At 37.1% G+C, this 26161-nt stretch overlaps 3 protein-coding genes across 5 annotated transcripts in view; 2 read left to right on the top strand and 1 right to left on the bottom strand.

Moving 5' to 3' along the window:
- The first annotated feature begins 486 nt into the window (after positions 1 to 486).
- Positions 487 to 4192, top strand: Psn (presenilin). The gene is made up of 7 exons (XM_072907946.1): positions 487 to 871; positions 1051 to 1301; positions 1389 to 1598; positions 1698 to 1918; positions 1995 to 2267; positions 2468 to 2700; positions 2783 to 4192. The coding sequence occupies exons 1-7, from the start codon at positions 734 to 736 to the stop codon at positions 2936 to 2938; spliced, it is 1482 nt and encodes a 493-aa protein (XP_072764047.1). The 5' UTR covers positions 487 to 733; the 3' UTR covers positions 2939 to 4192.
- Positions 3419 to 21513, bottom strand: Klp98a (kinesin-like protein 98A). Of its 2 annotated transcripts, XM_072907925.1 has the most exons (16): positions 21204 to 21513; positions 19534 to 19603; positions 15102 to 15212; positions 13953 to 14069; positions 12768 to 13013; positions 12245 to 12417; positions 11668 to 12073; positions 11271 to 11555; positions 10630 to 11043; positions 10339 to 10536; positions 8672 to 8794; positions 8217 to 8318; positions 8005 to 8142; positions 6875 to 7924; positions 6541 to 6804; positions 3419 to 6153 (listed from the first exon to the last, which is right to left on the bottom strand). In XM_072907925.1, the coding sequence occupies exons 1-16, from the start codon at positions 21248 to 21250 to the stop codon at positions 5908 to 5910; spliced, it is 3990 nt and encodes a 1329-aa protein (XP_072764026.1). In that variant the 5' UTR covers positions 21251 to 21513; the 3' UTR covers positions 3419 to 5907. The 2 variants fall into 2 exon arrangements, with proteins under 2 accessions (XP_072764026.1, XP_072764032.1); XM_072907931.1 differs by lacking the exon at positions 8672 to 8794.
- Positions 21514 to 24748: 3235 nt separating this feature from the next.
- Myo81f (unconventional myosin 81F) overlaps positions 24749 to 26161 on the top strand; it is a 39202-nt gene continuing 37789 nt past the window's right edge. For both annotated transcript variants that reach the window (XM_072886877.1, XM_072886876.1), the window contains exon 1: positions 24749 to 25430. In XM_072886877.1, the coding sequence (XP_072742978.1) occupies positions 25403 to 25430 (28 nt within the window). In that variant the 5' untranslated portion in view covers positions 24749 to 25402. The remainder of the gene's footprint in view (positions 25431 to 26161) is intronic.

The raw sequence follows: 26161 nt of genomic DNA, 5'->3' as shown, positions 1-26161 counted from the left end.
TGGGACAGTCAGTTGAGCTAAAACGAACAGATCCTTCTTGTCGGTGGAGCATGGAGCATACACATCAATGATGGTGATCATCACGCGTTGTCATTGGCCGACGTGAAGATTGAAATTTGACCAATCGAGACAAAGCAATTTTAGTTCCTTTTATTCTGATTAGATGACCCTCTAATAAGGACTATAGATGTCTGTGTTCCACTTAGAATATAGTTCAATGTATTCGATAGAAGATGTGATCACTAGCAGTCACTAGAAACTGCAACAAACTACTATCTTCTGTCCCTAGGAAACAAATCTTTCTATTGGTTATCATATGTCTGACAATGTGAATTCTTCAGTGTTTGAAGTGACCAATAAAAATAGCGTCCAAGAAGGACAACTGGTGTAGATAAAAAGAATAGACTTTAGTATCGCTTTTCCCAAAGATGGTGGATGGTGGTTGCAGAGTGAATCATTCGCGCGACAGACGAGGAGAGAGAGAGAGAGAGAGAGAGAGAGAGAGAGAGAGAGAGGTTGCGAATGGTTGTCAACACAAGTAGCGAGATTTTACAGATAAGCGAGAGAATTGAATCGAACGATCCATTTAATCTATATTTTTTCTCTCTCTAATGTAAGCGCGACGCGTACGAGAATAAATTAAACGGGGCGAGGTGTGCCAAAGTATCACGTAGTGTTAACTGTCAAAGAACGAGTCTTTCGACCGCTCGTCCGGAAATCTAGACTTTGATGAATGTCTGAGAGTGATTACGATTCCGCGAACGAGTACACAAGCCTGATGGACGGTCACGTCGCGGAGTCTCGCACGGACGACCTGATCCTAGGCAATGACCGTCTAAGAAAGGGCCGCTCCAGAAACGTCAATGAAGAAGTAATTTTTTCGAGCATATATATTTTACTACCTTTTTCATTTCTCTCTCTATTTTTTTTTTTCTAATTTTGTCTCAATTTTTTAATAGAAAAGGAAAGATAAATTTTGAAGCATCGACATACAAATATTCTCCCTCTTTCTCTTCATGTGACATTTTTTAAGAGTGATACTTTTTATAGGTGGAAAATGGGATTCCCGAGGTACACATCGAAGCATCAGGCACGACTGTCGCTCGAGCGAATAGACGGAGCGCGTCCGGTAGCAATAATCAAAACAGACTGAGGCATTACAACAGAGACGAAGAGGAGGAAGAATTAAAGTATGGCGCGGCACATGTGATCAAACTCTTTGTCCCTGTTTCGCTGTGTATGCTGGTTGTAGTGGCTACTATTAGCTCAGTGAACTTCTATACAACTAAGGGAATGTACTTGTAAGTTTTGCTCTTGCGACTTTTAATAATAATCTGCATTTTTTTTTACCTAAGTTTATCAGAGTAACAATATTCTTATTTATTTAGAGTATACACTCCATTTCACGAAGATAGCTCTGATACGAGTACCAAAGTTTGGCAGGCGTTTGCCAATTCGCTGATTCTCATGAGCGTCATTGTATTTATGACTGTGATACTTATCATTCTTTATAAATACAGATTTTATAAGGTCATACATGGCTGGCTGATTATAAGCTCTTTATTGTTGCTTTCAATGTTTTCAATGTTATATTGCGAGTAAGTATAAATGTAACATACTATTATCGATTTAAAATATTACTTATATCTTTGATCTTCTTGAGGAAAGCTTACCGACTTACGTTCCTTTACTTGCAGGCAGGTATTAAAAGCTTATAACATTCCAATGGATTTATTCACACTAAGCATAGGCTTATGGAATTTCGGCGTGGTAGGAATGATTTGTATTCATTGGCAAGGACCTTTGCAACTTCAACAGGCATATTTGATCTTTATTTCCGCCTTAATGGCACTCGTTTTTATCAAGTATTTACCCGAGTGGACGGCATGGGTCGTGCTCGGTGTTATAAGTATTTGGGGTAAGTTATTTTTTCTTGTCGAAAAAATTTACGAGAAATTGACAATCTTACAGAATTTTTTCCAACTTGCATTTAGATTTGATTGCGGTTTTAACGCCGAAAGGCCCATTAAGAATACTCGTCGAAACAGCGCAGGAACGAAACGAATCCATTTTTCCTGCTCTAATATACTCTTCCACCATCTTATATTCGTTTACCGTGACTTATGCTGGATATGTACAAGCGGCCACGATGGCGTCTGAAGACACCGCGGCATCTCCCACGCGTAGTCAGACGGAGAATCAAAATAATCGCACGTCTAATGATGCGGAAGAGGGCGGTTTCACTCCCGAATGGGTGGAGACACATGGTATAAATATGGATCAAATATAAAATAAAATATTTTTACGAGAGAAAATTTAATGAAAGCAAAGTAATACGTAAGTTTCACGTAGACTGTAGACGTAACAAATTATTATATTTTATTCATCGATATTTAATCCGAGAGATCAAACGTTCTTTTTCAAACAGACCTAATAACGGAATTGATAATTCTGTTTCCATACGTAGGTGAACGTAGCGCAAGGCGCGCTCAAGATGTGCGCGAAAACCCGTCGAGGGAAGGCACGCGACAACAGGAAAATCGCGTACGAGACTCGCAGGGACAAGCGACGGTTACCGAGGAAGAGCGCGGAGTTAAACTAGGTCTTGGCGACTTTATATTCTACAGCGTGCTTGTCGGAAAGGCGTCCAGTTACGGAGACTGGAATACTACCTTGGCTTGCTTTGTTGCTATCCTTATTGTACGTATTTGATAAATATACGTTCACCGATTGGATGCTGAGAGAATTTTTCTAAAAAAAAATATTTTTCTTCATACTATAGGGCCTGTGTTTGACGTTGCTGTTGCTGGCCATATTCAAGAAAGCGCTACCTGCATTGCCAATTTCTATAACTTTTGGTTTGACATTTTACTTTGCCACAAGAGTCATTGTCGCGCCGTTTGCGGATAGTTTAGCGAGCGAGCAAGTGTTTATTTAAAAATTTAGGTATGATATAAATATTGTCTCTTTATTTTATTTAGCATAATTTATTGTAGGAATTGATTATTTTCCGCAAGGGGGACAATGCTCATTACTCCAACCGTTTGGTATCACGTTTAATTTCAGTATTTCTTAATTTGATCTTTTTTTTATGATTTGTTTACGCAAACAAATTTTCTTTAGAGACTGACTCCTCTGAACCAAAACGTACCTATTTTTTTTTTTTTTTTTTTTTATAATTGAATATTCCTCAAACAATTATATATCAAATATACATATGGCAAAAAATGCTCAGAAAAAAAAAATAATTTAAATTTGTAATATAGAAGTAAGATAGAATATAGAGGAAATAATAGAGGGGATATATAATTACTTAGTATTTTTCTATACGAAGCGAGTTGACAAGACGCGCATTATTGTGAAATTTAGGCGGTACATGTTTGTCACGGGAGTTATGTGATACACAAGCGGGAGAATGTGCGCTGCATTATAACAATTTATTGTACTCCGTTTGTTACATTTACAGAACATATAAGTAGACTCTCGAGTATAAAAAGAAAAAGAAAAGCAGATGACGATTGCGATATAAATTGTACATGAAATGTGAGGTAATCTCTCCGTTTGAATAAGTAATAACTGCCTCGTTATGTACGTGTGTATATATATATATATATATATATATACACACACTGATTAATATGCAATACGCATCTGGTGTTGTGCTCTAGAGCGCGCCGAGTTTACTATTACTAACTATATTAGCCAGGGTGATTCCGCATCGGGTTTCTCCACGAGTCCAGTTACACATACAGCCATGGAATAAATACTTTTTTTTATCACACTACAGAAAAGCATTTATTGTGTGGCGCTTTTAGTGCTTATAGATTTTATTTTGACATATTAAATAATAGCATCTTTTCAAAGTTGAAAGTGTTGCTCTTCTTTATATCCAATACAAAAGAAGAATACAAGAAAAAAAATGTTCTGACTATGTAACGAAGAAGCAGTTCTACACATTATTTCGAAGTCTTTCGCATATAAAGTTGTTGCTCTTTTTTTTCTTTTTTTTTTTAATATATATATATACAAATGTTAATACTTTAATTGCACGCTTTGACCAATTTGAATCTGATCAATCGTCATTCACAGCAATGCGGCAACATTTTTCTAAAATCGATAATTATTAAAAACTTTGGTTTAATTAATAATATTGAAATAAATGCTGATACCTGCGTAACGATTCCAACTTTAACGATGGTCTGTTAATTCCTTGCTGTACACATTTATATACGTAACATATATACTATATATATATCTCCTTAGAACCGGAAGAACTTTAACAGCGATATGATGTGTCTCTGTCAATGCTTGTAACACATTTGCTAACTTTACAAGCTGATAATTATTATTCTAATGAAAAGTTCTTTCAATTCATTAGTGGATTTTTCGCTACTTTGAACTGCGCATATAAAACATTACTCAACGCACAAAATAAATCTTCAGTTACAGTGAGCAAACTACTGTAAAGTGTTATGGTCGCTGTTGCCGATAAATTCGTTATATAATATAATTTACAATAATCTTTGTGCTAACGTAACCAGAATCATATAACTACAAGATTTTTTTCTATAATATCGAAGGAAGGTACACTTTGTGAATTCTATTGGGAGAAAGACATTAGGAAAATATCTGTAAAGGAAAAAATAAGTCATACTATGACGCGATATGTTTCACTTCGCCCATAGCTGATTTTTCCTCTCTCTCTCTCTCTCTCTCTCTCGCTCTCTCTTTTTCTTTGTCTCGTAAAGAATATATGACGTTGCTTTCCCGTTAATATCCCTATGTGCTTGTCCATGATAAAAGCTTGTAACGCGCGCACGAGACAATATCGGTAAAGAACGCTCATTTCTCTAAAACCAGTCTTACGATTAGTTGGTTAAGCTTAGGAAGCATATATTTTACTAACGACTAAAAAGTTATGCAGAACGCGTCACCCGACATTTGTACGTCAATTATCTCGATAAATAATTTATGTAATTCGTACTAAAAGTCAGGATTGGGAAGTGACGCGTTATTTGTAACGTCGTTACCGTTACAGTTACTTTTTTTTTTTTTTTTTTTGCAACGAAGTGATAACGGCGTTACTATTTTTTTTCTGTAACTGTAGCGGTAACGTAGTTACATTTTTTTTTAGTAACGGTAACGAATTTGACAGTTATTTTTATCGTTACTTTTTATATCTGGAATCTTTTTCCTATTTATGACATATTTTCTATTTTCGTGTATTATGAAAATACAAAAAACATATCCTGTATTTGACTATATCTATAAACTTAATGCAAACCAAAATTAATTTTTTTATTTAGACTGAGTTTTTAAAAATTTTTTCCTTATTATTTATGGTTTTACAAATTTAAAAAATAAAAAATTTATTAATATTTTTATTATTAATTTTTTTTTAATAAAATATATAAAAATATTACAAAAGTATATTTTTTTATTTAATTTCTAATCTCGTTTTAACATTAAAAAAGTAAGGAAAAAAATAACGAATAGTTACTTTTTAATTAACGATAACGATAATTATAGTTACTTTTGATAATAAGTAACGAATAACGGTAACTAGTTAATATTTTAACTCGGTAACGAGTAACTGTAACTAGTTACTTTTTAAAAGTAACTTTCCCATCCCTGCTAAAAGTACAGTGTGTTGTGAAAGATTTTAATTTTATCCCAATTGATATTGCATGAATTTCTTCTAAAATTGATATGTAATTTAAAGAAATATTACAGACATACAAATGTGATGGGAGACTTGCTCTGTATAGTTCGCCATTGCTACGTTTCACTAATATCTCGTTTGTTCTAGCTGCTGCACATTTTTATAAATAGAGAGGAAATGAAAACAAATACAATGAATTATATAAACGTCTATCGTATTTGCTCTCATTCACACAATAGTGTAATTTAACTAGTCCCGTATTTGCCGCTCTCAAACATACCACGCCTGAAGAACGGACTGAACTCTAACAAGGATTGCTTATCGATGTTGCTGAGATTGCCATTATATTTGTATAAGGGCTCGCAGTGCGGCAGTTCCGAGCAAACTTGAATTAATCGGCGAAGATATTCCTCGAGACGTTTCCGACGTTGCTTCGCTACGACCTCGTACTTTGGAAAGACCTGACGTGGAGGAAAGCGTATTGCCGCGACCTGTGTGTATGATTAAAGAGTGATCCTCGTCAGATCGATTATATTGTGAGTCTATAATTCACATCGATTATGAAAATAGCTCAAATCACTGTATCACTTTCTCCTTTTGAAATTACTAGATTTTTTCAAAATATATTCACATTAATTCTCTCTCTCTCTCTCTCTCTCTCTCTCTCTCTCTCTCTCTCTCTCTCTCTCTCTCTCTCTCTCTCTCTCTCTCTCTCTCTCTCTCTCTTTTTATAATGATTCAAATTTATTTGAAACAATTTCTAAAAATATAAAGAAATATTCAAATTCATTATTTTACATTGACTCAATGTGCTCTTGTATTTATGATTTGTGCCACTTTTATAATCGCTATTACGTTCTGGTTGAGCAATAACGTACCTTACTACCATACTTTTGTCGCATCGATGTATATAATTCCCGAAATCTTCTGTATCTACGCAGCAGCGTCCAACTGTCATCTTGTGCCACGACCCGCACTTCGTATTCGTAGTGGCTGGACGTGCCAGCTCCGCGTATCACGTACGACGGTACACTGACAATCATGTTAATCACGCTGTCGCAGTCCCCGTCTATCAACGATGGCAGAGATCTCGTGATTGTCAGGGAGTACGGACTACTTAAGCGGTCACTGCGATTTTGGCTCTATGAAAGAAATCGATCAATCAGTTGAAATCATCCAAGAAGAAAGAGACGAGAAATGATGGTGACTTACCGTCAAATAAACGGTCGAATAACCTCGACACGAGGATCTTTTAGACGCTAACGATTCCGATAAAGTCTCTTGATCAGTATTAGTATTAGGCCTGTTATTCCTGAAAAGTTGAGATCTGGTTTGCGCTACCGTTAATAGAACGGCGGAGCTATTATTTGTAGGTTCTACAACACTACAGTAAGCACTTGGTTCATTTTGTACATAGTCCTTGTTGATGACGAGGCTATCGCCGTCGCCGTCGCCGTCGCCGTCGCCGTCGCCGTCGCCGCTGCTGTCGTCACATTGGAGTTGCGTGATGGAATGATTTTTCCGTTCGTTCTCCAATAGCGATACTTCCAGTTCGATCTGCCGCCTCTGCAAATCCTGCAGTATCATTATCTGCCGATTGAGATCCTCCTTCGACGAGGTGCTAGCGTCTAAACATCTCATCACCATCATCCGCTGACGCGCGATTCTTTGGTTGAGTCTCTTCATCGCCGGATTTTGCTGTATCGGAGATTCTAGCGAATCTTGAAGCATATTCTCCGAAATAATAGATGTTGCAAATGGCTTTTTCTCTTCGTCACTCGTCAATTCCATGCTTTTATTACTGATGTTTATTATATTTTTACTTTTTACTTGGGATAAGTTTGTATCATCGTGCGTTAAGTGACCGTCTTGTTCGCATCTTTCTACCCGTTCCTCAAACTTTGCAGATTCGTTCTTCGCGATATCGTTTATCCGCGTCGTATTGATATCTTCGAAGGCTATGCAAAATTCCGGGGAGTCAGCTGCTGCCGTATGAAACGTTTCCACGGTGTCGGAGCTCGGTATACTCTGCGGTAAGCCTGAGGCGATTTTCCTATTGTTCGTTTCTTGAAAAAGATTGGAATCACAACTGGAAGTTGTTCCTACGCAATTTAACGAACGATCATCGTCCGAGCATCCGGCAGGTAGAGCGCACTTTAGATCCAGCGACAGACTCTGTTTTCGCCGAACAATCTCCTGAAGCTGTTCCCGAGTCCGTTTAGCCAGCCACAATTTCTTCTCCGTTACTTCTTCGTCACCTATCTAAAATCCATAATGTAAGCACATTTTTTTTCTTTTTTTTGCGCAGGGTATAAATTCGTATTCCATATTCGCATATATACTTCTGCCTTAAATATCTGTTTTTGCCTCCTTGCAATCTCCACGAGTTCCTCCTCCATCTTGTCCACCTTGCTCTGATGTTCATTCAAAGACCTGACTTTGTTCTGCAACTCGTTCTCCAAGGCAACTAACTCCTTCTTCTATTAGGAAAATTATTTGTTAGAAAATAAAAAAATAAAAGAGACTAAATTGAAGAGATATGACTTTTACTCACGTGGTGATTAACTAGTTCCCTGACGCTATCGATGCACTTTTCGTCGTTGAGGCTGGACCACGACTCAGGAAGACTGTCGTCGCTACCGGCGCCGTTATCCGTCTGAAATACATTTCGCTTCACATTCTACAAACTTGTACAACCGTCGAGAAACAGTGTCTGATTCTTATTTATTCGCAATACAATCTAACACACACTCTGAATATTATTTTATTAATTATTATGTTTACTTGTAAGAAAGAGAGATAGTGTGTACTATCGAGAAAAAAATGCGTGTGTATGTTATGTTGTCTGCGCGATGATGGATTATCATAAAAGAAAATTATATGAAAAAAAAAAAAATATATATATATATATGATGCGAATATACATATATGCATCGCGTCATTTGCAATATACGTGCACGTTACAAACTTGAAGTTACTCCGTTTCCTTTCGCGATGTAATGTTCTCACCTTTTCCCACTGATGCTGGTAAGTTTGCACGCGTTCATAACTGTTGACGAGCTCTTCTAGCTGTCGATGCTTGGACTGCAATAATGTGCGCAGATAGGCGACTTCCCTACACATATTTTCTACCTGGTACCACACACAACACATACCGATGCGTTAACAAAAGAGATAAGTAACCAAGGATAATTCAAAATCAAAAGATGAACAGACATTCGCTTCAACATATATCTTTACATCGGAACGAAAAAGTTAAATCAAAAATTCTATGCCGAAAAGAATGAAACGTTCATAGCTGTGAAAAATAGCTGCTAAAGATCAATAAGAATAAAACACACGTTTTTTTCGTCTTTTTCTTTTGTTGAGATGCGCAAAAATATCTCTTGCTCCACCAGGCTGATCGATTGATAAATAAAATACTTTTTAGCGACTTTTATGATGAGTAAAAAATATATTTTATATATGCACTAATTTTATCATTATTCATGTCTTTATAGAGAGAGAGAGAGAGAGAGAGAGAGAGCTCATTCGAGTACAAGTAAATTAAATAAATAAATTACAAAATATAAGTGAAACAAATAAAGAAATAGCAAGTGCAATTTTTACAATACGTGTTATTTCATGAAAATGATAAAAGTTTCTTTTCTCACCTTAATTAATTAGTATTCGAAATTGTGCGCATGCACGACGAATTCCCGAGGTGCGACGACAATGAGTTAATGAGAAACTGGGTTTGTTAATCGGGAATATATCAAGTCGATCGAGTGCGTAAAATTTGTAAAAACTATGTGCGAAACAGAGAGAAAACACAATGAGAATGCGTGCGAATTGTTTTGTGGAGGATCAAACGCCACTTTTTGTATGAAAAATTTATTAATCAACAATATATCAGTATATAACAATAATAATTAGTTCTGCTCTATATCTTTATATCTCGCATAACAAACCCATAGACTATCCCATATATCAACCCATATCTCTATACAAACAAGCCCAAAAGATATGTACATACGTTTCACTCTATAATACATTCTCTACTTAAGTATACAACATTCCAAGGAATGCCATCTTTGTGTCCGGCAATATCTTTTCAGCACTAGCACTTTTTTGTATCGGCGATTTATACATGTAGGCTTTGTAAACACGCAATTTGTTAACACATGAACGATTTGTAAATAATACGTTAATTGTAAATAGGCGCAATATATCCGAGGATTCCTGGAGGGAATCGAAAAATCAATTTCATATAAACACTCTCATATAGATAGCGAACGCAAGTCTCATCGCACACGACGATAGGGAATAGAGCCTTCTGTATGTAGGATATTTACAACATATTGATAGGCCTGGTAGACATCGATAGACACAATACCGTGTATCTTAATCACAAGAATTTTGGTCTGGATCGAAAATGTCATTTCGCAAAATTAATTAATCGTATAGTATCGAGACGGATATTTGTCGCAGATGTTTGTCGGATGAATCGGCATCTCACACGTGTGAGACGAGAACGGGACACTATCGAGATATCACATGTTTAACGGACAAACGTGCGAGTAGATGATGATGTTGCCAGACAAGCAAATAAGGACAACGATAGCGACAAGGACGAGATAGAATTGATACTTGACCGAGATTACATTCAAGTCCGGAGGCGCGTCCGAGTCACTTACTTGCGTCATTTCATCCCGTCGCTCTTGTTCCAGGAGATGCCGGCGCGCGCGCAGTTCACGTTGACGCGTTTCCAGGGCCGCGATCGCGTCCGCCCATTCCTTCCACTGCGCGCCCCATTCGCGTTCCAATTCGCGCTGGGCACCTTCTAACGCTTCCCTCCTCGCGGCCCACCTCTCCTCGCGCTCCTCTTGCTCCCTCTGCAGAGGGAATACAATTATTTCAAATTCAACCTTGAAAATCCTCGCGCTAAGAGGTACCTTGTACCTTGTACCTTACTCGACTCTACGAACCTTGAAATCTTCCTTCTCCTTCAGAAGCGCGGCCTTTTGCTGTTCCAATTCCTCGACCGCCCTGAGATCCTCGCTCGAGTTCACGAGATTATCACTGGAGCAGGAAGCATGCAGATCGGAAACGCTCCAGCTCAAGAGTGACAGTCTCGATAGATTGACGACCGTCGATTGTAGGTTGCCGTTACCCGAGCCGCCCTCCTTTCGAAGTTTCGCCGCCTCGGCTGGATCATTGTATCGAAACATGTTGTTCCTCCCGAGGAGGATGATACAGCCTTGCGACAGTCTCGTTGGCTTGTCCACTTGGGCAGTATTGATCCAGCAATGAGACGAGAGTGGATGCAGCGTCGCAACGCCGTTGTCCAGCTCGACTACGCAGTGTTCCGACTCCACATCCGCACCGGTCAGTACAATATCCTATTTGTCATAAAAACACAGTATAATTGGTACTTGTTTCGTTATCCATTAATTCGGTAAAATAACTTTGAAGATGAAAATCTTGCTTTTGAATTATTTATATCAGAGCGATTAATGATTAAAAAAAGAAAGTATTTATAAATTCTCTATATTTAAACTTTAAATAAAACCGTCAACGCGTCAAGTACATGTGTCAAATATCCATTTAATTTTTTTTTTACTATTACCTGGACAACGGAAGCTTCCTCCGTGCCAACTAATGTTTTTCCTTCTTTTAGGTGATATAATGTGACGCCGGTACTAAGTAGATCGTCGTCGATGCCAACCAGATGCGGCATTTCCGAATCAAGGACGACACCGACTCCGCTTTTTCGTAATCCCAGCGCTTTTTGTTCCTGCAGAATTTGTTGCGTCTCTCGCCACTTTTCGGTCCATTCCTCGGTTAATACCTTCTCTTGTTCTTGTTTCTCCTGGATTTGCGCCAACAACACTTGCGGCGGCCTCTCTACGCTCTATAAAAAAAAAAAAAAAAAAAAAAAAAGACCGGTAAATACGTTTATCGTTAAATACATAGTAAAATAGCGAAACTTGGAGAATGTGCGGGCACAAATTTAGAATACTTGCCATATTCTTATCGATCAGAGACTTTAATTTCTCTATCTCCGCCCTGAGTTCCCTGATGAGCTTCACATTCGCGTCTTCGTTGATAGTCGGTTTGTTGATGATATTTTTCGCACGATTGGCGTATCTAAGAGCGCTAAGAGTATCGTTGTAATTACATTCCGCCGGACTAATGGTCGCTATCATGATAGTCTTGGAATTGCCGCCGAGGGAATCCTTCAGCAGCCACGTGAGCACACTGTCCCGATAAGGGATGAACGCATTCCGCTTCGAGACGGACGCGTCGGCGCTGGCGGAACTTAGTTCCGAGAGCGTGGATATCACAGTGCCTAAAGTCACCAAGGACTTATTGATGTGCGCGCCTTCCTTCAGTCGCTGACCTGTCGCTCCGGTCGCGTTCGCACGCTCGCTAAAAGAAGAGTGAATAGTGATTTTTTTAAAAACACAGTCGCTTAAACACATTTATTGCCGACGTATATTTTGTTTCATTTTTTTTTTTTTTTAACAATTTTCTCTCATTTTCGCACGGACGACATGAAAAATAACTCGACTTGCTAATGCTTTTCTTTTTCGAGACTACCTTCCGGCCAAGTCGACAAGGTGCACCTTGGAAACAGTCTCCGACGGCATGTTGCCTTCCGAGAGGCCGGCCTGTACGAAGGTTATCGTAAAAATCGCGTGACTCCTGCTACTCACGTCGTTCATCATTGTGCTGGCCGTGGTTCTGTGAGTATTACCTCTCACCATGCATTCCTGGAACGTGAATAGTCTAGAGTTTATTGATATTACGATACGAAAAAAATTGTATACTTGTGCTTGTAGTACGTTATATTCATTTTTTATAAATTACTTTTATTATCTCTCTATTTTTCATTTATTAAAATTACGATACTAAAAATTATTTTATGTGAAATACAATTAATGATATTTACATTTGATAAATTAATTATAAAATAATGATAAATTATAATATAAAAATTAATAATTACACCATTATAATTTTTTTTCGGCATTACAATTTTTTTACAACTAGTAAAATAGTGACGTAATAGAGACAGATAAATAAATCGCCCTATTAATGTAAATTAAATTTTTCAATTTACCTGAATATCCGAATAATCATAGACAAGATGACACGACAGATCTTGGACGTAAGGCCCTCCCGTGGGATGTTCCCGTACCCTCAGCGAATGGGATTGGCTTTGGTCCAGTCTGAGCAAGTCTCTCACTCTCTCATTATAGATTTCTAGGAACGATACTTCCGTTCTGTACGACGCTCCGCTCTCTTTTCCGGCTGCCATTCTAGCAAAGAGTGTCTTGCAGATCCGTGGTATCAACCCCTGAGATTCCTACGCGCGATGTATATATAATAAATTATAAAAGAAATGCTTCTCTTAAACTGAGAAAAGAAAATTACATAGCTAAAATTTCAATGTATTGTATTTTTCCCATCAAGAGTGGACAAAGTTTGTTTAAATGTAATATTTGAATATTAATTATGCATATTATTTGCAAGATTTACACCGATTTGTGGTATTTTTTAACTTTTTCATTTTTGTTTCATTTCTTTTATTTCGAGAAATATGATCCCAGGTAGCAAGCACATGTCCTTTTGACGTCGAAAACTGGTCATTTCGGGTTCAATAACGTCACGTGACCAAATAATGTTTAATTTAAAACGTCTTAATGATGTAAAAAACAGTCATAATATCGTGATTTTTAAGTCATTATTATAAATCACCCAAGTATTATTTTTTAACGAAAAACTCATTTAATTTTTTATAATATCTTAAATTATTCAAACAACTTTGTGTATAATTTTGATATTCACAATTCTCTATACCTCAGGACCCTGAACATAAATTTCCTCTATAACCTGGGACTTGATCGTGACATTTGATCATGAATCTTTTCCTCTAGCGTGAACTCGTGAAAAGTTTCATTAACGAATTCAATATTTGTGAATGAATTTTTCATTTTTTACGAGTTCACGCTAGAGGAAAAGATTCATGATCAAATGTCATTCAAACGTCACTAATAAGTCTAAAATGGTGATGAAGTCACCATCGTCTTTTTAACGTCTTGAAATGTCTTCGTCGGTCTGTGACATTAGTCCGTCATGTTTCCGTCATTTTTACATCATTACATCACGTCATATTTGGTTCAAACTAACCATATTTTCACGTGAAAATGTCGTGTGCTTGCTACCTGGGATGCTTCTTCCACTTGTAGCAAAAATGACTGTGAAAAAAGGGATGTTGTTTCGACGAACTAAGTTGTTACATTACCGGTGTGCCCATCATTGTGAAAGTCTTTCCGGATCCTGTCTGACCGTAGGCAAAAACGCAGGCATTGTAGCCCTCGAAGGCACTTTCTATTACATCCGTACCAAGATCGTAGAAAACCTAAATATGGAGAGAGGATAATTGAGTTGGCGTTTTTTTCTTATCAATCCAAGGAGGCATCTCACTTTAATGAAAAGAACGTTTTTATCGATTCTTATCGATTATGTAATAAGGAATCTACTATAATTAATCCATTAGTGTAATCATATAATGCATGTTTTGCATAATGGTATCTAATTATATCGTAACACCCTTCGTAATGATTATATCCACACAAGCCGGAACGATCGCGTATTATGTTGTTCGCACAATAACGAGATATCATTCTATTTACGCTCTACATTATGCTTGAAGAGAATTTTCTTTCATTAGGAACGTTTATCGGAAATAATCAAGTATCAATGTAGTTCGCGATATTAATACTAATAAACAGTTGTTGGAATGTATGATCGATAAGATCGATCTTACAACAATGATTGCTGTGTTTTCACGTAATCTTGTGGCTATTTCTAATTGTATTGTATGTACACAATTCATTATCAGCACAATTAAACTAACAATAAGCGTGAGAGCTTTCCGTACACTCAAAAAAATGATCTCGCAACTTTAACAAAAATTTTCTAGGTGTAAAAAATTCACTGAAACAGATAAATTATTAGCAAATACTGTGATACTGCATATATTTTGCACCTAATCAATTTAAATGACAGAGGCAGAATTTATATCCGTGCTATTAGTGTAATTTAGACGGAAAATTTGTCTGCGATGCCTATTTTTAAGGCCTATTGTCAAGGACAATTATATGTGTGATTAATATTTGGCAATGGGATCTAAATTTTCTAGAGATATCGCTAGAATATTGCTGCTATAAATTCACGCTAACAGATAGAAAAAAGTAGCGATAAATTTTAATTGAGACATCTAGAAATCTATCTACATTAGTGAAATATTTTTTTGGGTGTACGATATGATATTGTCGCGAATAAATATTTTATACAGTTTCAAGATGCGATAGGTTTCTTTCTAGACGTGAAATTTCAAACAAACTATTTTCATTTTTTTCAGCTGGAAAAAAAAACTTGTGACACGAACCTTTTCTTGGGACGCATAATTTTCGTCGTTCGGATCGAAGGACCAGTAGGAGTGATCGAACGTAAAGTCTTTGTACTTCCTCCGGTCGATATCTTTGCAGCTATCCGGTGTCTGCAAATAATGAATCGTTATTTCAGTAGTATCGTAATATCGCTAAAGTAGCGCTGCATTTCGTTATCGTCGTGTTCATGTTAAAGTTCAATTGTCGTTAAGTCGAATAAACGCTAGCGATTATTTCTAAGAGATAAGCACGATTTTAGTTCAATATAATCTAAACATATATATATAATGTGTGTGTGTCTAAAACTATATAATTATATATACTATTTGAAAGATTCCGCCATAGATTCTTTTCAATTAAGCTTTCGATTTGTTTTTGTGGAAAACTACCGACTGTCATTCAAATCGTCCGACTAGTTTATTCGCGACAGCTGGCTAATGCGGCATTCGTGATATAACACGTACATTCCTCAGGTTGCATTCTACATAATTGATAAAACATTGCTGGGAATTTCGCGCTGCATTATGTAGCAAAACCAATAAGAGGTAAGTAATTAAAATGAAGAACCAGAAAAATTTTCTCACGTCTTAATCTCACTTTTCTTTTATTTGTATAATGCGGTCAGAACATAATCTATTAATTTACATAATTGCATATGCAAATTTTTAAATCTCTTTACATATGTAAAGTTTGAAAATTCGCTATTATATACTTTGGCGTAAATTCAGTATGTCTGACTGATCAGTGCTTACGAAAAAGAAAATTTAAAAAATGTATCATAAATCTTTTGAGATATATGTATTCACAATTTAAAATATATATATATATATATATATATTTTAACAACAACATGGTTAAACAAAAGTAAAATAGGAAAGGTTGAATTCAGAAATTCAATTGGGACTATGCATTTTGATTTTGATCTTGATTTTAATTTTAATTTTAATTTTGAATTTTTGGATTAAAAAATTTTTAAATTTTGAATTTTAAATATTAAGTAAGTCAATTTAATTTAATTTAAAGGATTGGATTTTCGAATTTTTGAGTTTAAAGTTTTGAGGTTTGAATTTTGAAAGTCTGCAGTGGGAATGTTGAACTTTGAAGTTGTGAATTTTTGGTTTTTCGAATTTGAATTTTAGATTCTGGAATTTAGAATTTGGAATTATGATTTTGAATTGAGAATTAGAATTCGAATTTTAATTTTAATTTTAAGTTTAATTTAAGTTTAATTGTAATTTCTGATTTTAATTTAGATTATTTTGATTTTAACTTAAAACTCTGGATAAAAATAGATTTATATTTATATTTAGATGTTTACATTTCTATATATGTATAATATTTATTTTATGGGATATATTTTTGGATTATATTTGGCAGAATTAGTAAGTGTACTCATATGGGAGGGGGGGGGGGAGGGGAGAAGGGTTTATAGAATTCAAGACATGAAATGGTTATACGTAAGTACGTAAAACATGTAAGTCGGAAGCCATCCTAAGTGGAAAGGCAAGGATTAAGAATAAATAAAATAATAAATATTAATCGTAGTATTCTCGATATTCATCATAATTTTTAATTTTAATAATATACACGGCACACACATGGTGTGTTAATTCGCGAGCGCCGACCTGCGAATGATTTTTATCAGAAATCGATCAAGTGCGCTTTGCGGCCAAGGCTACGTTTTAATTCGCGCTTGCTGGAGATTTTCTGGCTGAGAGCGATTACTCTCCGGCGCGGGATTGGCCTTCTTCTTTGATTCGAATGAGAGATCGTCCGGATAAGGGTTAATTGAATGCGGAAAAACGTGAATTAATAATATTAAACAACGCGACAGGACGCGACGCGGCAATTGCTCGCCGCAATGCGATTGCTGGTTGTTGCGGTCCAGCCGTGATTTTCGCACTTTCTCCTCACCGCATACCGTTATTCTTCAGCGCGAAGATTCCGATGGTCGTCGGTATAACGAGGCAGATCCGTGGAGTGTGGTTGAAACATTTTTTTTCTCTCTGTAACTCTTCACGAGTAACTCTCCGCGGAAATTTATGGCCGCATAAATCAAAGGTAACTATTTTACGTTATAGCTCCGTCCTTTTCCATCGTTTATTTTATGCAAGCAAAGCAATTTCAGTGAATTTGTTTTCGAAAATAGTTGAAAAATAGCTTTTATTTTTATTTTTGAAAAATCGCTCCCCTTTTCAATTATTTGCGTAATTTTAATTTGTTATATTTTTTGATTTAATTAGTAACGCGTAATGATTCTCTTCGACTGATTTCCTCGAAAATAAATAATATATGTTTCCTAGTCTTTGTTACACAATAGCCTTCCGTATCCGTTTCGATCAAAGATATTTGTTACAGACTAACCGATCGAAGGCTCATTTTAATAATTAAGACTTGGCAATCCGTGGAATTCATTCGAGCAGAAATTATGAACATTAAACTCGCGAGATATTACGGGGCTATGGAAAAATAAAAGATTATCGCGTCACAAATATCTGTTTAGAAATCCTTTAGAAAGTACATTTAAGGCCAATTATTCCTCGGTACTCGCGGTGCTATAAAATCAGTTCGTGCATGTTCATACATATGCACATGAATTAAACGTCTAACAATATTGTTAACCCTCAAACTCGAACACGTGGGTCTTTCGTGTCCGTACCATTTTTAATCCATTGTTTAAAAAAAAAAAAACAATTAATAAAATCTCGAGATTGGAAACTTATCCAAAAACAAGTTTGCCTAGTCAAAAGGGACTAGTATTTTTTTTCGTAAACTTTGAACTAAAAATTCCTGGAAGTCTTTTGGTTTAAAATTATTTTTTCAAATTTTTATTAAAACATCTATGTTTCCAAATTTTGATCTAACAAAAATATAGTATTTAAAAATATTTTTTTTCTTTAACTTTACTACATATACTTTTAGTTTAAACTTAAAAGAAGATGTGTAAATTTTTTTAGAATTTTTTAAGTAATTTTAGAGTGCAAAAATTAACTCGGACTCCAGTTACCCACGCGTTCAGGATTACGGTGCCAAAAAAACGTGTTCAGTTTGAGGATTAATAATATAATAAATTAATTTTCTACTTTTTTATATTGCAAATATATCAAGCTTCTAATGTGTGTATTTATTGAAACCAAGCTTAGTCAATATTCGGTAGAATTTGCAGGGCAGCTTTAAATCAGAATTAAAATCGGCAGATTATAATTGTATTTTGAAAATACGCAATCAGATTGCGCGAAATCCCGGCTTATGATATTACAATTCATCATGTCGTCATAATACTGTCATACAGAATATTTGATATCTCGCCATATGATCGCACGATAGGAAATTTACGATTTGGGCACTTTAGAGAGGGTATGACAGTGATGTAATCGCGCTTACATCATACATGCAGACGGACCTTCAGTTTATAAACATAGAAGCAAAACGCAAATATGTGCGACAAGAACCATTTTTAGCATCGAAGATGCGTACAACAGGTTGGAATTCGCCTATGCATTTTATCCAGCGACTACTTTTATCACTTGAACTCATGACAATCTTTAGAGTCAGTATTCGAAATAACTAAAAACGTAAACAATATACTTATTTCAACGCTTCTTTAGTAACCCGAATAAAAACTTTATTAAAGCAAAATCTACTTGAGAACTTGAAGCAGTGGACAATTTTGCATTATCTATGTAAAAAACTCTAGGTTTGTATTAATAGGCAAAAAATAATATTCACAATTAGTATACCAATAAAATACAAAGTTGAATAAAAAAAGAAACTATTGATATATTTCTAAAGGTAAAACATTTAAAATATTTTAAATAAAGTTTAATGAAATATATCAGTGAAATAAATGTTTAAAAATTTGGCAAATAATATTATTACCAAGAGAAACTTAAAAATATATTTAAAATAGTTGAGCGCTCTTTTCGGACCGCAGAAAAATTTAGTAATTTGTATCAGCTTTCCGCTCGTAACATCTTCTTTCTTTTATTCGGGACCTCTCTTATAGTGATTGCAATTTCTGATTGTATATTTAAAAGCAACTGCCTTTTTTCTGCTACGTAACGATTGCATGCGAACGTGATACGTGAAAACCGGCTCCAGGTCTTCAGGCCCCAGATACGATTCTCGTATTTTTTTCATTTTTGCGATCACGCTTCAAATATGTAAACGGTGACGCAAGCCTTTCGAGTTTCGTAGGAGTAAAATACCTCAATTATTTAAAAAAAAAAAAAAGTTGTGCACATGGAGTAAATAAAATAAAATAATGATGTGTATCATCACATCTGTTTTTATTATTTTATTTTATTTACTCCATGTGCACAACTTTTTTTTTTTTTTAAATAATTGAGGTATTTTACTCCTACGAAACTCGATTTAAATACATTAAATAAAAAAAGGGGGAGGAGAAGGCGCGCGCGCGAAATTATCTACCTTGGTATTGAAGATCCGCGTCCTCTTGCCGTCCATCTGCACAATCAGCTTCTCGTTCATCGCCACCTCCCTGCAAAGCAACAGCAACAACAACATGATACACGTTATCCGGCATATAATCCTTCGTCTTGATATTGTCTAGAATGCGTAGAAAAAACCGCGAATTCGGAAATCGCCGAGCGCACGCGACGTTCATCGGCCGTAATGCACACCAGTCGATACCACGATGACATAACTGTGTCATGTGCTGTCAATAACATCTGTCCAATATAGCGGCTGGTTTTGAACGTTGCTGTCGTTTCTCCAACTTTTTATATAGATGACAAAGTAATCGAGTCTGTCGATTATATAGAGCATTGCTCCGAAACATATTTTTCAGAAAACACAAATGACATTCGATGTTATTAATATTATCGTGTAAGAATATTATTTTTATATTGTCATTGTCCTCCTCTCAGAATGTATTTAATATTATTCCCATCATTTGCGAGAAAAAAGTCGAGTTGATTAACTTTATGCATTTTTCGATATTTTCGCGATAAAATCCTTTCTAAAGTAAACGATCAATTATTATGTCTTTAATAATATAATGTCTGTTGCTCATTTTTTTCAGTACAAAGCGTGATTTAAAGTTAAAAATACTTGAATGAGTTAAAAAATGTTAAAGATTAAAAAAATACAAAACAAATTGAATAAAGAAAAAAAGATGAAATTGTAATTTGAAACAAAATGGAAATGTAACACAAAAGTGAAAATGTAGTACAATAGAAAGTTCTATAAATCATTTCCTCCAATATATACATATTCAGCTTTAATTTCTCTGCAGACTTTATTTTATTTTTGTTTGTAAGAGAATCGAGCGTGCAATAAAAAACGGCCAAATTGAACTCGGACAATATGATGAGTCCATTATCGATGGCTGGACCGCGCGCGTGAATCTGCTCTTTTCATACTTATATGTCAGTAATATCCGACAATGATTTTGTCATCGATAGTATTTAATGATCGATACGTTGTCGATGAAACGTTATTGATCACAAATTAATTACGTAATTATATCAACTGTTACAGTGATCCAAATAACGTGAAAACCTACAGGATACAAAGAACGTCTAAAAGAATTCAGAAATTACAATGTTTTCTTTTCCCGAATCATTGTGACAATATTTTTGTAGCGAATTCGACTGATACAGCGTAGAACGCATTGAAGCGTCCTAAATTTCATCTCGTTTCCACGAATTAATGTTCCACGTTAAAAATGCGTACATACTAATGCATAATCAACATAATCAGCATAAATCAACATATTGACTGCGGAGCTTATTCCACAGATCTCTGATCGATTAACGATTAACGCGTTCACATGTGGCGTGTTCGATTAATTTTACGAGCGATGTATTTCTAGTCGAATGCGCAATTGCATCGGGCGAATTCAGATTCCGAAAAGACTCGCAGCAATTATCATGCGGATGTTCCAGCGCCGAATTATCGGAGCGCACGACGACCAGTGAATGACGTAGTGTCTTAAGGTCGATCCTTTTTTTTTCACTCGGCAAAGGACTCGACGAGGACGAATGGGGTCGAGGGGAAGAGACCGGGCTCTTTTTCCGTCATCTGAAATCACACCCACACCCACACACACACACACACACACCCACACAGGCACGCACCTCTTGTTGAAGGGTCGAACTCTCACGGCCACCTTCACAGAAGCCATGGTTCCGCGAGGAGGAGAGCATGGGGCCAACGAAACAGGCGGTCGCTGTCACCGTCCTCTGCGGCGACGTGACGCGGCGAACGGCGCGCCTTCGGCACGCGGATATAGTGCCCGACGACGCTGCGGCGCCGCGTGTCTACGAAGGACGCTGGCGTCCTCGTCGAACCTCGAGCGCGTCCAGCAACAGCGACATCGTTCTACACTCACTCCAGCGTTGTACACACGCTCGCGATTCACGGACGACCGCGAGTGACTGCGACTGCCGTGCCGTGCAGTCGCTACGCCGAGCGCCGAGCGCCGAGCGCCGAGCCGAACCGAGCCGAACCGAGCCGAGCCGAGCCGAGCCGAGCCGATCCGAGTCGAGCCGTGTTGTGCCAAGTGAACGCGCATGCATCACTTCCTTGCAACTCGATTGCGAGCGGATTCTATCTCGAAGGCCGTTCAAAAAGCACTGCGTCGTCTGGAATTATGTACGAGATATTTAAATTAATGTCTCTAACCTTAGAGAAAGAGAGATGTCGAAAGAGTGGCATATGTACTATATATATCAAAGAAAATATAGTAAATGTCTATAATTGTCACTGCAGTAAAAAAACAATTTTTTTCATTACCAAAATCAACAAAACTACCATTAGAAATGAAATGTATAAATGCTTTTAGGGAGGGACAAGTCTTTTTTAAAAAGTTATAAATAACAAAATTATATAAATAAATTTATTGAACATTTTTCATTAAATCGTTACGAGAAATTGACAGGAACAAAAAAAAATGTATGAATTCGGTCGCTTAATGAATGAGAAATGCTTTCTTAAGAAATTACAGATGAAAAATTATATAAATAAATTTATCGAACATTATTCTTAAGAAATTACAAATAAAAAATTACATTTTTTCATTATCCATACATATATATTACTTTTGTACTTTCAACAATTGTTGCGAAAAGTGTATGCGTGGAGACAGTAGGTTCCGGTCCCCTGCGGGGGCCTCCACTTCCGAAAAAAATAACTTAACCCAAATTCAATTCCGATTTTAAATGGAAATAGATTTGGGTTAAGTTATATCTTTCGGAAGTGGTGGCCCCCGCAGGGGGGCCGAAACCCACTGTCTCCACGCATACACGCAACTTCTCATAACGATTTAATATATATAATATATATATAAAATATGTATAAAAATATATAATAAATGTATAGAATATAGAAACAGGGCATTGTAAGAAAAAATGAAAAGAAAACATCGACTCTATACATTCTTAATAAAGTAATAATTAATTATCTTAAATATAAATGATATTCAAATAGATTTCGACGAGTGAACATTGATATCGGTAGATATCTGACGAAATTATTGACGGATGCAACTCGGTGCACCGAGTGCAAAGGAGGGCACCGAGAAGGATAAGGGCGGAGAAGTGGAACGTGACGTGGACTAGGGCGCTTCTCTCAAACAGGTTTACGCTTCCTTCGCGCAGTGACGTCAGAGCGGTCGTTCGCGCTCGCGCCGAGCCACCCACGCGGCGAGGAACGGAGAGGTGAGAAAGAGAAGGGAAAAGAGGCGGGAACGGCGATCGCTAAACCAAATCGCTTTGCGGTTTTCTCAACGCGTAACGGCGGTCGCGGCGAGAATTCGCGTCGTCTTGTTGTTGTCCAGCTGACGGTGATCGCGCCTGACCGAGCGTCTATTTAGGACACCTGCCCGCCGACTCGCGTGCTGTAAAACGATATATAATGTAGGCGGCAAAGTAAACGAAAACGAATGAGCGAGAAACGGATGCTGGTTGACGGATGTCACGGATCGATAAGCCTTTTGCCATTTGGCACCCTTTTACGTGCCTTGGAGCTTTGGCTCGCGTTTCCTCTTGCGACAGAGGTTGTTGAATCCTAATACAAGAATCATTGAGAGGAATAACATTTTTTTAATCATAGCGCCATCATAATAGAGATCGTTAAAGCATTAAAGCATTTTGCAGAGAAACAACGATTACAACGATCGTATTTGAAACGTGAAAATAGTTAATACGTGTAAACTAGACACGTGTGTCTATTGAACGTCATTGGACAATTTTGATTTCTGAATACGGACATGGACTAATCAGTTTGCTTTTCCGCGCTAATTCTAAATATGGTAAAGTGCGCGCGTATGAATAAATGATTAATGAAAAAATCCGTGCACGCATCGATACCTTCTTTCTTCGTATAACGGCGTGCCTCTCGCTTCCGCAAAGTCGAATCATTTCTTTTTCTTTTTCATTATAGTTTATCGCGCGTAATAAAAGATCCAATGATGAGGAGGAATTTTTTTAAAAGATAAAAGTATAGACTTTATATATGTGTATAAAAAACTTGTTTACAGTTAAAACATAACAATATATAGACATGTAAAACTTAATTATTTCAAACTAATTATTATACAAAGTATCAATTCATCATTTTTTAAAAAATATATAAGATATTTCCTTTAAGTAAAATAATAAAAAGAAAAAAAAAAAAATATATATATATATATATATATATATATATATATATATATATATGTATTTGACTTTTGTTTGTAACAAATTAAAATTAATTATTCTATTATGAAAATATATTTATTTAATAAATAAGAAGTGTTATTGTGCTATACAATTAGACAGGCAGACGAATGATATCTTGCAAGAACCTTGAAGAGCCGAGGAGTTACACGATACGTGTTCACGCATAGTGATTCATAACCGATCGAATTGACGTAATCGCATTTGCGTCGTGGATCCCCATTTGTAAACATAGCAATACTTCCGGAAAACTAAATACGGTAACGAGAGAATGATGATCGGTGAAGCAATCCTGCCATTGACCGAGTAATGTCGTACCGTTTAATTTAATGCAGATGTGCGATATAAGAAATCAGACGAATCTCGACAAATCGTTGCTTAACAAAAACGTGTAAAAGTTGAAGCGTTCCAAATATAATTCTATAAAAACTATGAAAGAGATTATTTACTGTACAAGAAACATGATATACATGTATATATCTTTCAGATCATACACAGCTCCTCTGATGCGACTTGACAAAAAAAGATCTCTTTTTTTTTTTTTTAATTCAAAGACAAGTTTTGTGTATAAAATTTTAAATATATATAAAATATAAAGTAAGCTTTAATGTAAACAATTTTATCAAACAATGTTGTGCGTGTATATATTATATATTTGTTTTATCGAAGGAAAAATACAAAGCCCATATATTTTTGTACGTGAAGGAAAAATCTTGGTCACGTGTTCATACAGGATATTTGTCGATTGTCAGACCTTGCGCCATCTTTTAGACAGCTTCATTATTTCATCTTGAAAAAAACTTTTTTTTTCGACCTACAGTTTCCTTCTTTATCGACCGAAACGTCGCCGATTAAATTTCTACAGATGGCGACACTTGCGCGCGCGGGCGACTCGCGCTTCTTGCGCCTTTGGAAGGGGCGATTCGGAGCCTCGATCGGAGCAGAGGAGCAGGAGCAGTTTACTCGTTGAAACGGGTGAGGACGGTAAAGGGAAGTGGTACAGGGAGAAGGGGAAGTGCGAAGCGTGGAGAGAGAAGGCGAACGGAACGACGGACGGCGGACGGCGGAATAATCGCGTCAGTCGGGTGGCAACTGTCCGGGCATGTGCGTCGCTCTCGTCTAGTCCGGTGAACGCGTGCGCGGGTGGTTTGTGTTGGTGTTGGTAGTGGTAATACAGTGGTGGCGGTGCACCAGGAAAGGTGGTACGTTCTCCTTCCTTCTCGCGTGCCTCTCGCGCAATCGTCAAGGTACAGAGGGCTACGGCAGTGATTCGCGAACATGTGATTCTGACAGGAAGGTAGAAAAGGAGAGCGAGAGAGAAAGAGAGACAGCCCTTTGCGACAGTTGTTCTAGGTGACGTTTCCGTCAACCGTCCGCGCGCATCTGTCGTTGCATCTGTGTGTGCAGAGCACGGTGGTGGTGAGTGGTGAGTTCGCCTGGCTCGCGTCGCTCCGCTCCGCTCCGGACACGCCGGGATACGCCGTGGAGTCGTCGCCCCCTCCCCCCACCCTCCCTCTCGCGCTCGCTCGCGCGCGTCGAGGGGTTGTTACCGTCGTGCGGAGGAGGATATAATGTTCTGAAATTTGTGGCGGCGAGAGAGCCACGCGCGCATCATTATGGTCGCTAAGCACTTCGCTTCGCAGGGTGAGTTTCTCTTCTCTATATATGCTGGTTTACTTATATCTATTTCCTTTTCTCCTCCAATTTTCCTGGAGCGTACAACACATATCTGCCGCCCCCGCCCCGAAATTATCGCGTATAATTTCCCTTCGTCTCCTCTCCCTATAGACGCACCGTTGTTCAAACGGTATAGGAGCAGGTATAGGTGGCTATTGGGTGGTGCACGCCTCGATCATAATAATAGATTCGCGACGTCGCGTGTACTTTCTACACTTTCCTACCCACCTACCCTCTCGTACGTCTCTCTTCCCTTTTGCTGGAAAGTATAATGCGTAATCTGAATCGTAAGAAATATATGGTGACGCTTGGGAATGGAAAATAATTCCTCACCAAATTGATACTAAACACACCGTTTCTTTCTTGTCAAAAAATTACTCTTTATTAAGTCTCTCAGCTGTTGCGGGCGATTCGTTAGCGAATAAAAAAGCTCGGCAATATTTGTAAATTATAATTATAATTACCTTTCCTTTACGATATTATAATTGCTACCTTGTAATAAGTAATTATTCTCTAAAGTGTAGAATACGGTAACGGTAAAAAGTACTAAAGCTATTAGGCATTATTTTGGAAAAGCATCCCGTTGAATCCACGGGGATCGCAAAAGTCCGAAGGAATTAATAATGATGCAGGGATCGATTCGATTCGCTCTGTCTGTCGCGCGTCGCGACTCGCAACGACCACCGACACTTCTCTTC

Source organism: Anoplolepis gracilipes, chromosome 2 (assembly GCF_047496725.1).
Source record: "Anoplolepis gracilipes chromosome 2, ASM4749672v1, whole genome shotgun sequence".
In the NCBI taxonomy this organism is placed as follows: Eukaryota; Metazoa; Arthropoda; class Insecta; order Hymenoptera; family Formicidae; genus Anoplolepis; species Anoplolepis gracilipes.
This window is presented reverse-complemented; position numbering and strand designations above follow the sequence as displayed.